Source organism: Triticum aestivum, chromosome 7A, assembly GCF_018294505.1.
Source record: "Triticum aestivum cultivar Chinese Spring chromosome 7A, IWGSC CS RefSeq v2.1, whole genome shotgun sequence".
NCBI classification, from domain to species: Eukaryota; Viridiplantae; Streptophyta; class Magnoliopsida; order Poales; family Poaceae; genus Triticum; species Triticum aestivum.
Genome location: NC_057812.1, coordinates 617,404,361 through 617,416,668, shown reverse-complemented (window position 1 = coordinate 617,416,668; position 12,308 = coordinate 617,404,361). Strand labels below are relative to the sequence as shown.

Below are 12,308 nucleotides of genomic sequence, written 5' to 3'. Positions count from 1 at the left end.
CTCGTTGCCACACTGCGTCACTCTAGCATCATCTCAATCAACCACACCATCTCATTACATGCACACCTAATCTATCATCTGTTTCATAAGTTTATCAGCATGCAATCACACAAAAGAGGCTAAATAGGTTGTGGCATCCTACCTAGTTCAGTTAAAATTTTGGATAAAAGGAAACAAATAGAAAGAAAAAACAAGTGCTACCATCATGCAGTTACAAGAACATAATGTAAGTATACGAAACATAGTAAAGTAAAGAAAATGAAAATGACCTTTTTTTGTTTAGATTTAGAGACCCGCGGTGAAGGTATAAACATGAAAAATACATGGTATACAAAAAGAGAAGAATCCCTCCATTGTCACCATTGTAATACTCTATAAATAAATCATTAAAACAAATGCCATTATAAGCCTAAAATGATTCGGATATGGTCATATATATAACCAAATTATCATGGTAACTAATATCAATTCATTGATATTTATATGAGCCCTTGCATCTACGTCCTACCTAAGACATTGCTAGAAAAATACAGGGAACATTAAGTATCCCAAAAGTTCATGACCACATTGCCTGCGATCGTGTTTGGAGTAGAAGGTTGCAGCACTGGCACAACAACATGTTGCTGGACATGGGCATGGCAGCAGCAGCAATCCATGCCAAGATGGTCGTATTCATCATCATCAGCTTCCTTCTTGATGTGCTGATGTTCAGGCTCCCTGTTACCTCTGTTTACCAGCCCATGTCCATGTATCACGATGAGTCTATGCTGGAGTGTTGTCGGAATGCCGCCCTCCTGAACGGTGCCATGTCCTCAAGGCCCATATATGCCATCTCCTAGTAGGTTGACCGGCACCCCTTATTGCCAATACATGACATAATTGATTAAGTTGCATTCTCTAATTAAATCTAAACAATATAGAACAATCTGATATTTAAGTAACAACTTACTTACTTACGAAGCCTTTTATCCCAAACAAGTTGGGGTAGGCTAGATATGAAACCCTTTCACGAGGACTTCCCAGGAGGTCACCCATCCTAGTACTACTCTCGCCCAAATGGGTTTCATACCCAAAAGACTGGCTAGTTTTTACGTTGGCTCGCCAAGCCTATCACAACCCTTAGATATGAAACCCTTTCACGAGGACTTCCTAGGAGGTCACCCATCCTAGTACTATTCTCGCTCAAATGGGTTTCATACCTATGGGACTGGCTAGTTTTTACGTTGGCTCGCCAAGCCTATCACAACCCTCCTCCTTTACCCGGGCTTGGGACCGCCTATGCCTAGAAGACATAGGCGGAGTTAGCTATTTAAGTAACAACTGCATACGTATTTTTAGCTATTACCTTCCGTACAAAATTTATGATCAAGTATGCCCCGCCAAAGACATAACTAAGAGCAAACTTGCAAAAAAACTTATGTTCAGTACACAATCCATTGTTCTTGCAGATGGTAGGGCATAACATCCTAGCTTATAATTTTTAGACTGCACTACACATGTGAAAAAATCCTGCATGTAGATGGATATTCAGCTGGATGCAAACATGTGAAAAGGAGACACGATAGAAGTAGAACTGAATTCATGTAATTACAAAAATATATATCTGGAAGATGATAATAAGAAAGGAACCCTAGTGAACGAAATTTGGAAAACTTGATAGCAAAAGAGTTGCAACTAAACTTGTTTCCAGGCCAAAACATTAAGGAATAGATGACTATTAGGGCACTGTTTGGAGGGTTACCTTGGTTGGACAAAAACATATATGATGTCATTTGCCCGCCGGTCAACACCAGGTAATGCTCCCGTTGGCCTCCTAGCACGTTGCTGGTCTGTTAGCATGTTCTCCTTGATTCATTTGTGTAGCACCAAGTTGTCCATTGGCCTCGTCATGCATCGCCAGCCAACGAGAGCGGAGTTGGTCGTAGTTTCCCTTTGATGGAAGGCGTCCTATTTGCTAAAACTTCCATCTTGGCAGCTGCTCCCGGGGTGCATCAGCCCTCATTAATTATTGGAATTAATCGGCTAAAGAAAATAAAATGTATTCTCAGCGGGAGTCGGCTCCTCTGACGTTGCTCAAGGCATAGTAGTTATGCCGTAGGAGCTCATATCCACCGCTCCTTCCATGCCCTATTCATCTAACAAAGCTGATAATCTAACCACACTCCACCGTAATTAGCGACAAAATAAACTACACGCGCCAAATCTCTCGCATAGTCTGGCCTTCTCACGGCAAACCTGGTCGAGTTGCCACCGTCGAGTTGTCGTCCACACAAAAGGATCTGCCAGTTTCCCCATCCGTTACTCTCTCGCTGCTTCAGAGGCTCCCGCTAGTTCAGGCACAATCTGAATCAAATAAACACACCACAAGGCACAATCTGAATGCGGAAAGAATAGTAGATTGCGTGCATACTAACAAAAGGAATGCAAGTGGTAGTACAATCTTATTAGTCAATCGTGTGTACGAGTACATAGTACTGCTAATGCTGCTTTAAATCCCGGAAGGCACAACCTCAGAAGCCACATGAAACTAATGTGTTCAGAGAAGAACAAGTACTATATGGATTTTTCCACTTCATCTAAATCATGAGCATTTGATTACACAATGATATGTCAAAAGATTGATGCAGCGTTGCGTGTACGTTGAGATGTCACGCCCGAGGGGACTTATATGCAGGAGTGCACCACCGGTAAGGGGTGGGAAGTGGTGGTGCCACCACGCCAGCTTCGAGTGCGTGTGTTAAGTTAATGTGTGTGGGGGGCTTCAACCATGGTTTGTTGGGTTGGCTTACAAAACCACGACACTTGTAACTCAATGAGCAAGAAAGAAATTAATACAGAGCTCTAGGTTCTCCTCTCTCGCATCTCTTCCTATTCTTTCTCTCGGCTCCAAGTCAGGCAGCACCGTCGCAGCTCCACAATGATCATATCAGCAGCAGTCGGCGATGTTGCAACGCCAGCAACTCGACGGCGACACAACAACGGCAGTTCGACGGTGATGGTAGAGGTGGCCCGATGATGTGTCGTCGGGAGTTGAACATTTAGACAAACAACTAAACATGCAGAACAGAGAATGAACAATAAATTACAACTAAATGAAGCATATCCGGGCGCATAGATCGAGAATTTAAGTCTGGTGTCATCCAGACACAAAAGATGGTCTAGATCTCGAAGAAGAGAATACCCGTGGTTGGCTGGACTGCCAACACCTACGGCCGAGAGAAAGAGGCCCCAGAAGATGGGAACAACCACATGGAAGAAACATGTCTAGACTATATACCCGGGAGAGACACCCCATCAGCGGGAACAAGTTAAGAAGCGGGGGAGGAATAAATCAAAATGCAAAAAGTCGAGGTAAACCTGAAGAACCCAACACAGGACGTTTTCCTTCATCAATCTCTTGACGGCGCCGCCACAATTCAGTAGAATTCTGTTGTCCTCCTAAAAAATTCATAAACAATTATTCTAAAGAGGAAACAACAATAAAAAATGGCTTGCGAGAACGGAAAATTCAAGGAAAATTACTCACGAACAACAGTAAAATCTAGCACCAAATTATCCACAATGGGGACATGTACGTGAGAAGGATGCATACCGTCGTACGTGCTGTAGATCATCAGACCAATCCGAAGCACGAAGATTCAGACAGCTAGCTGACAACGAACCCTGACGCCCCCCTCTCGTGCGCACATTAGAACTAGAAGAAATTGTCCTTTGCAAAATAGATGGGAAGCCAGCATCTGTACATATGAATATCCACCAAGCAAGAAGAGCACAAAGACGAAATATCTAGCACAGCAGCCAATGCACCAGCAAAGAGAGGGGCCGCAGGAGCTGTCGGCGAGACAGCAGAATTAGGAAGACCGGCAATGGCCATGTGAAACAGAAGTACCACGTGAGGACAGAGGCCTGCGGCAGAGCACCAACTGAAACACCACTCAGACCAGGAGGCGGCGTGCCCAAAAATAAACCAACCGAAGAAGAAGCCGAGGGAACATACTTCTTCTCTGAAATCTCTCGAAAAGGGTGCTTCCCCTCACAAATATCCCGACGACAGCGGCGCGCATCAGCAGGATTAACAACTTCATCTGCAAAAACACAATCTTAAACACAAGAAGAACACAACATGGCAAGATGATCCATACTCCATGCCAATCATGCATCCTGATTACAGAACATTATTTTGAGATGTGAATAATAGAACATAGATGTACAAAATATTCGAGCAACTATTCAAGAAAATATTTGTATAAATTTGAATGCCTTAAGTCAAGAGCTTTGACAACTATTATTTGATCCAGGGTGATAAGAAAAGCACATGAATAGCTAGGTTCCGAAAAAGCATAGAAGGCAACATGCCTTGTTGTTGCTGTCGCCGGAGAGTTGTAGCTGCTTGGTACTGCCTCTTGTGTATCCGGGCCTCGATCTAGTAGGTCACATGATTATAGTACCAAGCATCAGCATACTGATTTATGAAGCATAAAGCTGAAAATAAATAATTCAAACAAATCAAAGCCATGAATCAAGATCTCTCTTCTTGTAACACTAAATCATATTTTATTTTTATCGGCCCGGCAAGTTTTTATAAACTGTACACCACATACTTTTCGACCAGATTTTCCCTTTACTACTGTCTATGACAAATGAAAAACAATAGCACATGCTTCATTGCTTAAAAAAATATATGAGCTCCAATAATCATATAATCACATTGAATTATCACTCATAAGAAAATTAAGTGCATCATGCTATTACAATAAAATAGGAGATGCACTTGTATAGTGCCAAGAACAAAACTTGGATTGTTCTAATATATTTTATCAGAAGAAATACCATCCTGCCATTTATTAAAAAACTTGGGCTAATTAAAAGGGATCACATGTACTTATGTTTATGATAGAAAGAAGTCTAAAAATATTGCAATAAACTGAAACTAATGCAGAAAATAGAAAGTATGATGGTGTATCATGTCATTTGCGGAAACATCTCAATAGTGGCTTGCCCAAACAGTGCCCCCATTTCTTGAATTGATAATGCACAAATTCTACCTCCAGACAAATCAGTAAAACTCAAAATATGTGTTAAAATTGATGGTGTTGTTTTGTTCTCATGAACAACAACGATGTTAGCATATAAAAATGTAGGCTCGTCTCTAGAAAAAAAGGATCTATTAATGTATCTTCTGGAAGAACAGAGCAGGGAATTTGGAGGTTCAGAGTACTAACGTGTATGTTATCAATCGGGAGACTTCAGCTACTGAATATCTGCACACATTTGCCTCAGATCATAGTTCCATCACTACTTCAAATTCAGTAAGCCACATGGAAGATCGAGGACTAACCTGCGAAGCCGATTCCTATAAGAAAGAAGGCGTGTAGATGGAGCAGCACACAACATCGGATCCTTGTATCGCCCAATAGAAGGAGGAGGCTGCGGATCCCGCCGTCGATGTAGGTGGCGAGGCCGGTGGCGGGAACGAGTAACACTGGACCTGGGGCCTCCGGGCGCTAGCTCCCGTGGACCCATACCTAGCGCGACGTGACTATAAGCCGATGTGGTGCTATGGAGGGAGCTGCCATGGTGCAATGAGGGATGGGGGAGACAATGCGGTGAGGGATCTGGCGCGGATGTGAATGGCAAAATGTCGACGTGTAGATTCGCGGAGGGATGGGAATCTTGGTGGGGAATGATCCCGCGTCCGTGAATCATGGCTGTTTTGCGGGAGGAGTTTCCTTTTTTACATGTTTGAGGGAGGACGAACGAAACAACGTCGATACCTACCATCAGGACCGAGTGGAGTTTTGAAGAAGGAAGGTTCATATACATATTTGTCGATTAGTCAATTGGATTTTCCCTTAAAGTCCTTTATTTGTTTCCTTCAAATCCATTATTTGTTTCTTAAAGCAAATTCCATTAATGAGATGGATCGGTTGATTAGGCTAAGTTAGGAAAGTTAGATTTATGACTTTTTGTACGGTAGGAAAGTGTTTGTTTATAAGGAAATAGTGGTGAAAAGATAAACTGGTAGGGTGGTGGGAGGGGAGACGAAAAAAACCAGCGAAAAAAAACGGTTGAAAGTGGTGGGACGAAAATAAACCGTACTATTCAACCAACTCGTCCATCTCTACTCCTAATGTCTGAGTTGGTAGGATTGCGTCCACGGCTTTTTTTCGTCCCACCACTTTCGTCTGGTTTTTTTCGTCCCCTCACCCCCACACCCACCCACCCAACCCCACCCACGCACGTAGCCCAAAGAAACAGCGCCGCCTGAGTCCAGCGGGATCGCCCTGCTGCCAATCCCCAAACCCCGCCGGATCTCGCCACCTGATTCCATCTGGATCGCCACCGTCGTGCGATCTGCGCACTCGACAGCGCCGCCGTCAGACGGATCTCGCATCCATGTTTCTGGATCGCCGCCACAGACGTAGGAGCTCCCGTCGGCGCCGCTGGGGACGCAGGGTGGTTTCAACCCCAGGTATGCTGTACGGTTTCAACCCCAGGTATGAACATGGGTTTTGTTTGTAAGGTCTTCGTGTACAAATCAGGGCGATCCTGATGGACTCATGTTCAATACCTGCTAAAAGATCTACGAGACTACTCATGTTTCTAGGGTATTCGTGTACAGATCTGCGCTTCAAACAAATGACTGAAGTTCTTTCTGACGCCCATATAGTTGCTTAACAGCAAGTTTTTTCCATGACTTCTCTGAGTTTTGTATATGCAGATGTATGTCAGACTGCAAATAGCTGCTATATAGTTTAGTACAGGTCACAGAAACAAACTACAAACAACCAAACATACCAACAAAGTTGTAGGCAAATCGCAATATGAGAGTTTGAGCACCTTGCAACCCAACCGTGCCTTCATGATTTCGCCCCCTTACCATTGCCAACATCATGAGTTTCTGTAAAATGTAACAAGCTGCCCTTATGTGTTGAAATCCTGTACAATAGCAAGCTGCCCTTGTGATCTTCGACGGCCTTCATCTGGCTGCAATCAGATGAACAGTTCATCTTAGCATATTGAATTTTTAACATGTAAATCAACATAGTCAGTTTACAAAAAATTGAAAGGTAGCAAAGTCTGTTGGACATGTCTTTCTATTTTGATATGTATAGCAAAACTCATAAATCTGTAACAAGCTGCCCTTATGGACTGAATTTCTGTACAATGGGAACGGGCCTTTAGTACTGTTGGTATTTCACGTGATCTGCTTGCAAAGTCAGTTTACATGTATTTGCGGGATACCTGAGTCTGTTGGACATGTCCTTTTTTTAATAGTTCCATATGGGGACTCCACACAGCAAGCCAACGGAACAGACGACCTCATCACATGTACCTCCAGGTATATGTTCACCTATAAATTGTGCTACACAAGTCAAACACCATCCCAGGAGACTGAATGTGTTGCAGGCCCGATGGAGGGGACAAATGTTGACGACTCTAACGAAGGGATCATACCCGTAGCCGATGATGTTGACAAAATTTACCCACGTAGTCTAGGTATAAGGCTGTGCAAATATACAGAGCTTAATTTTATCCTTTTTATGTGATAAATCATACCTAATAGACTTGGGCACAACCAATTCTAATGTATCAAGCGTGTGACTTGTAGGAGTCCATATTACTCCCTCGGAACGGATGATATTTGAGACCGATGGTGATAGCACATATGATACACCAGGTATATATGTACCTCCATGTATATGTTCGGCTACAAATTTTCTTATACATGTCAAACACCATCACAGGAGATGTTGCAGGCCCGATGGAGGGGACAAATGTTGACGACTCTAACAAAGGGGTTATACATGTAGCCGACGATGTTCACAAGATTTACCCAAGTAGTCCAGGTATTAAGGCTGTGCATATATACAGAGCTTACATTTGTGCTTTTTATGTGATAAATCGTACCTAACAGACTTGGGCAGAACCAATTCTAATGGATCAAGCGTGTGACTTGTAGGAGTCCATATTACTCCCTCGGCATGGATGATACTTGAACAGACCGATTGTGAAAGGACATATATTCATCAACCTTCCCATCTGATTACGGGTAAGTATTATGTTGCTGAAAGGTTAACACCATGTGCCTACAACTTTGCCTTATTTCGGTCCAATATTTTGTTATGTTTACATGATGCAGAGAGCCACCCAATCTCATTCCTATATACTGTAGATTCATTGCCGGCTCTCAGTAATCTGACAAAAGAACTAGCTAGCATGCAACGTGATAAAGAGGAAAAGAGGCCGCAGAATGTTCCACACCATCCTCTCAGTGATATCACTAATGCTTATCAACCATCCTCTATGGACCTTGACGAAAAAAGAGAGTTCATAAAATCTCGGAGGCGAGCTGCTTATCGAAAGAAAAAAGAGGAGGCTACCGTCAAGCAACAAGATGAAAATCTGTCTGCCCTTACGATATCAGGTAAGAATGTTTTATGTGTCGGACTACGATAATAGTATATATACTCCCTCCATTCCACAATATAATGTTAATATCCGACGAAAAATGATGAGGGTACCATCAATGTACAAGCAGATGTGCAAAATGTTACCCTGTCCCCTCTCGGTGATATCACTGATGGGTGTCAACCTACCTCGGTGGACCTTGACGAGAAAAAAGAGCAAATAAATGCTCGGAGGCGAGCTGCTTATCGAAAGAAGAAAGAGGAGGCTACCGTCAAGCAACAAGATGGAAATTTGTCTTCCCTTACGATATCAGGTAAGAATGATTTATGTGTCGGCACTGCAAGGATAGTATATATACTCCCTCTATTCCAGAATATAAGGTTAATATCAATGTACATGCAGATATGCAAAATGTACCCCTGTTACCTCTCGGTGACATCACTAATGGGTGTCAACCAACCTCGGTGGACCTTGACGAGAAAAAAGAGCAAATAAAGGCTCGGAGGCGAGCTGCTTATCGAAAGAAAAAAGAGGAGGCAGCCAGCAAGCAACAAGATGAAAATCTAGCTGCCCTTACGAAATCAGGTAAGGATGTTTTATGTTTCAGCAATACGATGACCGTATATACTTTCTTAGTTAAGAATGTAGGCGACACATGTTTCCATGCAATTCAATCCCATGAATAATTGACCAAGAATAGTGAATAAAATAATTGACCAATAGTTGACCACTGTGTTCTACATACAATTCCTCATCATTTATGCTGAAGTAACACAAATTTGGAAAGTCGATATAGGTCAGACATACGACTTTTGAGTCCATATTTACACTTTATGTATGGGCACGGAGGGATTATTTAAATAATAATCGTTAGATAAAGAACTAGCTTCAACCAGCCAACCCAACTACATCCAGCTATACATCATTGTTTAACCAGCCCGTGCAGCTATATAAAGTAAGCGTGAGTCTACTACATGAATTCTTGTTGAACAATGAAGACCCTAAACCCTCCGTGCAGATATCCAAAATGTTCCCCTGTTACCTCTCGGTGACATCACTAATGGGTGTCAACCAACCTCGGTGGACCTTGACGAGAAAAAAGAGCAAATAAAGGCTCGGAGGCGAGCTGCTTATCGAAAGAAAAAAGAGGATGCAGCCAGAAAGCAACAAGATGAAAATCAGCCTGCCCCGTTGCCTCCTTCAACTGCATCTGGTGTCATTCATGATAAAAAACAAGCTAGGCGTCAAAATGATAAAGAATGCAAGCGTAACTTAAGGTTAAGGGACGGGCAAAGGGAGCAGGAAAATGCGCAGAGGCGAGCAGATTATCGGAAGAATGTGGATAACGGAACGATCGATCTTCAACAAAAAAATCAAAATCAAAGAGAATGGCGCATGCAACACCGAGAAAGCATGACTTTTGATGAGAAGGGCGAGTCGAGTGCTCAGAGAAAGGCAAAGTATGCTACAAAGAAAAACACTTTGTGTGCTGAATCGATCGCAATGCCGCGTCCAGATCTAACTAGCACAATGTCTGACTCTCACGCAACACCTGACTTTCGGTCCACATCTGTGTGTCTAGATGGGGGCCCTGCAATGAGTATGTCGACGTACCCTGTCGGTACCGATGGTAAGAATTGGGTACTGTCACTCTTCTACACAAATTTTCAGTTGTACCGTCTCTTTCTTACCATCTCAATGAATAGGCATTATGCGCGAGGATCATGCTCCTACCGTCAAGGCGGCCCCCACATACATTCGCAACATCGAAACCGATGGTAGTTATCCCATCAACGGTCATCTTTCATTTTGTAATCATTCATCAGATATTTATAATGATTCAAAAATGTTGCAGGTGCCTATCTAAGCAGAACCTTAGGTGGTGCTGTAGATGGCAACCTCAGCAAAATCAATGAGCACCTAACAAGTGCCGACCAGCAAACCAATGATCCGCTAACAATAGCAGATAATGGAGCTGACCAGCAGAGGCATGCGTCCAGAGCTCAGCCTAGGACGAGAGAGCGATCTTGCAAGGGAAGTATGGCGGCGAAGAAGCGTCAGGAGAAAATTGGCAAGCGGAAATCATGTACGAAGGTGCCACGTGGTGAGAGGAACGCCCTGCTAGATCGTCGTAATGAAAGCTTTGCAGGTAGGGTGAAGACCCCGACTGTCAGGTCCATCTCCATACCGGAAATGAGCTCAACTGGACAACCTACCATAGTTGAAGCACACGGTGCCTCAACCTCATCTAGCACGCCGGAGTACACTATCAGAAGTGAAGGTAACAATCCCATCCTTACTCTCCACGCGTCCCTTGAGACTGAACCCTCATTTATTGGTTTCGCACTTGAGCAGACGACATGGACGCTTACCTTAGTCATCTCATGACTGATAATGTCAACCCTGACAACCTCTTTGACGATGAGTATTACCTGTTTGCTGGTGAAGGTATGTACACCGACTTGAGCAACATCCACCCGTTGGGAATATCACACTAATTATAAACATTGTTTGCAGGCTCAGATGCTGATGACATGGAGCACGACGAATTGGAAGACTCAAGTCACAATACCTATGTCGACCATGATCCACTGGACTATGTCTACTCAAACCTCCCAGACCACACACACATCCTGAAGCACGCCGCGAACTGCGATCACTGCAAGGCCAAGAAGTTTGTGTCCAAGGCCCCGGGATTCTGCTGTCGCAGTGGGCAGATCGAGCTGAAGCAACCGGAGCCCATCTCGGAGCTAATGAGGCTTTGGTCTAGCATGGATGCGGACTCAAGGCATTTTCGGGAGAACATACGGTTCTTCAACGGCCACTTCTCCTTCACAACCCTCGGCGTCAGCCTCGATGAAAGCTACACAAACATGAAGTCTGGGGTGTACACGTTTCGGGCGCACGGCACCATCTACCACAACGTTCATTCCTTCGGGCCAACATCCCGTCCAGAGCATCTACAGTTGTACTTCTACGACGACGACCCAGGCCTAACCCATCGCAAGGCTGCCACCGAGCAATTAGACCAGGATGTCGTCAGAAAGTTAGTGGACATACTCAGGGAAAACCCGTACTCCCAGCAGTTCAGGAGTTTGGGTGCGCACAGGGACAACCTCGACGATTACAGGATAGACCTCAACACTGACCAGAGACTAGACCAACGGAAGTATAATAGACCTCTGTCATCTGAGGTCGCTGCAATTTGGGTGGAGGGCACTGACCTAGCGAAGAGGTTCGATCGTAGGATTACACTTTGCGGGAATGACAACCAGAGGCACAGTATACATGTGACGGCTGGCTCGTATGACCCGCTCTCTTACCCACTCTTCTACCCAAGGGGGGAGCTCGGTTGGCACCCGAAACTACCTAAACGTGACGTCCCTTGGCCGGTTGTGCAACAACCAAGAGGTAGACGTGATGATGATGATGATGAGGATGCAAGCAAGCCTTATGTGTATTCTGTCGTTTAGATGAATTGTATACTTCTCATATGAATCCTAATGTCCGCGTTACTCATATCCATGTGCAGAGGGGAATAGCAGGTTATACGTCTCGGTGAGAGACTACTACTATTACATGCTCCAGACACGACCTGGGATATTCAATCCCATACTCTGTGGAGCACGATTGCTCCAGCAATGGGGGGTGGACATGTACATCAAGATTGAGAGTTGTAGGTTGAAATGGTACAGGAAGAACCAAACAAAGATCCGTGCCGACCTGTATAAAGGAGTTGTTGATGCAATTACATCCGGTGAGACCCGGCAAGCGCTGTTGGCGTAAGGATAGTGCTCCCTGGAACGTACCCAGGTGGCGACCGTGACATGAAGCGGAGGCATATGGATGCCATGGCAATTGTCCATACCTACGGGAAGGCTGACATCTTGACCATG

General features: G+C 44.2%; 2 protein-coding genes across 13 annotated transcripts; one reads left to right on the top strand and one right to left on the bottom strand.

Annotated features, from left to right (window-relative positions):
• Positions 1-254: 254 nt before the first annotated feature.
• On the bottom strand, positions 255-6,218 carry LOC123148681 (uncharacterized). Of its 12 annotated transcripts, none has more exons than XM_044568176.1 (7): positions 5,339-6,215; positions 5,223-5,261; positions 4,357-4,423; positions 3,998-4,085; positions 3,593-3,906; positions 3,358-3,438; positions 1,836-2,343 (listed from the first exon to the last, which is right to left on the bottom strand). In XM_044568176.1, exons 1-5 carry the CDS (start codon positions 5,821-5,823, stop codon positions 3,695-3,697), a joined length of 891 nt encoding a protein of 296 aa, XP_044424111.1. In that variant the 5' UTR covers positions 5,824-6,215; the 3' UTR covers positions 1,836-2,343; positions 3,358-3,438; positions 3,593-3,694. The 12 variants fall into 12 exon arrangements, 2 of the variants coding, with proteins under 2 accessions (XP_044424111.1, XP_044424112.1); XM_044568177.1 differs by lacking the exon at positions 1,836-2,343 and adding an exon at positions 3,102-3,206 and having other exon boundaries at positions 5,339-6,218; XR_006474067.1 differs by lacking the exons at positions 4,357-4,423; positions 5,223-5,261; positions 5,339-6,215 and having other exon boundaries at positions 255-2,343; positions 3,593-3,709; positions 3,808-3,923; positions 3,998-4,087.
• A 1,547-nt stretch (positions 6,219-7,765) lies between these two features.
• Positions 7,766-11,885, top strand: LOC123153576 (uncharacterized). The gene is made up of 10 exons (XM_044572637.1): positions 7,766-7,850; positions 7,964-8,053; positions 8,144-8,428; positions 8,543-8,725; positions 8,815-8,997; positions 9,431-10,042; positions 10,119-10,190; positions 10,268-10,693; positions 10,768-10,860; positions 10,930-11,885. Exons 1-10 carry the CDS (start codon positions 7,766-7,768, stop codon positions 11,883-11,885), a joined length of 2,985 nt encoding a protein of 994 aa, XP_044428572.1.
• Positions 11,886-12,308: the final 423 nt, after the last annotated feature.